Below are 1,660 nucleotides of genomic sequence, written 5' to 3'. Positions count from 1 at the left end.
ACGCCCTTCCTGCCGCCACCAGCAGAGACTCGGACCTCCAGACCCTCCTGGCCTCCACAGGGGTCCTCACGTCAGTGTTCCCGCCTCCCTCCTACCCCCTGGGGCCGGCGCCCGTCGTGTCGTGCCCGGGCCTGGTTGCCAAAGACAGATACACGGTCTCGACCGTCCCGCGGCTCAGTGGAGCTGGTCTCCCCTCGTCTCACGTAGATCTATACCACCAGGCCCATCACCATCTGAGGACGGCCGGACTCCAGTTTCTGGACTGGCGACCTGTCGGTACGTGTTGTTTAATGAACTTTGGCGTACATGGTACGTTTTGCTCAATTAATTTTGACGTTTTTGGTACGTGTTGCTTAGTGATTTTTGACGTATATAGTGCGTTTTGCTCAACGTACTTTGACGTATGTGGTACGTGTTGCTCAATGATCTTTGACGTATATGGTATGTTGCTTTGTAAATTTTGACGTACATGTTGCGTTTGGCTACGATTGTAAACTTGTTTTTAGTAAGTTTTTACGGCACTCGCAACTGCATAAGGTCATATGAGCGCCAAGGGGTGGATGCCAACAGGGAAGTCCAAACGGAGAATCAGGCTTACTCTGTTCACCTCTCTAACCTCAGCAGCACAAAGTCTGTTTCGACTATCAAGGCACCCCGGAAATAGCGGGTCGCAAGAGTGTGACAAACATACAAAAGTAGTAGAGGAAAATTGAAGATAATATGGATGAGAAAAGAAAAAGAAGCCGTTCCCTTTATGTTGTTCCGGCACAGTATGAGCATGACATTGATAAATCAGCCAGTTTACAATTCTACTGTTAAAAACATGTTAATACCCCCCCCCCCCCTTTTGGGAACGGCCTAAAGACACTTCAGTCAGCAGCACTGCCCTGGGGGGGGGGGGGGAAGAGGCATCAGCATGTTAGGTCACGTCATCATCTGCCTCTTGCACCCTGACATTGGGACGGGTATAGACCGCCAAGATCTTTCCCCACCCGTCTCTGTTCTGAGCAAACTTCTCGGTGGGTGGTTGGCGGGTGCTCTGGTGTGGTTTGCTCCTTCTTTCCCATAAAAAATCTATCGTCGCTATCTCCCCTCCTTCTTTCTTGTGTTTGTTACTTATAGAACCTTATTGTGTTGCAAGTGCCGTAAAACACTTATCAAAACTAAACTAATTTGGTCCTCTTCCGTAAGTTTCTCCAGTAAGAGTTCTTTTTAAACCACCTTTGCTCCTACTTAAAATACTTTATGCGCCATTATGTAAAAATCGCTTCCTGCTTTCTTACCAACAAAAAAAAAAAAGAAAAAAGAAAAAAAGAAAATTTGACCATCGGCGCTACTTAGATCTAGTTAACTTAGGAAGTTTTTGTCTCATATCTCAAACAGAACTGATAGATACGTACTCGGTTAGGATTACATATATATCGAAACGGTGTTGTTTTGTATATCTGTGTCACCACAAGGGTCATGGGGTCCGAGAGAGAGAGGGGGGGAGAAGGGGGATTTAGGGAGGGAGATAGAGAGAGCGTTAGGGAGAGAGAGAACGTTAGGGAGGGAGAGAGGGGGGGTGTGAGAGGACGAGAGGTTGGGATTGATGGGGAGAAAGAAAGAGAGGGGGTCGAGGAAGGAGGAGAAAGAGAGAGAGAGAGAGAGGGGGGGGGGA

General features: G+C 48.0%; 1 protein-coding gene across 1 annotated transcript in view; it reads left to right on the top strand.

Annotated features, from left to right (window-relative positions):
• LOC101863014 (extensin) overlaps positions 1 to 1,660 on the top strand; it is a gene marked incomplete in the record, with an annotated part of 24,445 nt that overhangs the window by 2,273 nt on the left and 20,512 nt on the right. Inside the window, 1 exon segment of the mRNA XM_005095883.3 lies at positions 1 to 276. Within this exon segment, the coding sequence (XP_005095940.2) occupies positions 1 to 276 (276 nt within the window).

This window comes from Aplysia californica, unplaced genomic scaffold (genome assembly GCF_000002075.1).
Source record: "Aplysia californica isolate F4 #8 unplaced genomic scaffold, AplCal3.0 scaffold00116, whole genome shotgun sequence".
In the NCBI taxonomy this organism is placed as follows: domain Eukaryota; kingdom Metazoa; phylum Mollusca; class Gastropoda; order Aplysiida; family Aplysiidae; genus Aplysia; species Aplysia californica.
Note: the sequence above shows the minus strand (reverse complement) of the source record. Positions and strands in the feature narration are given on the sequence as shown.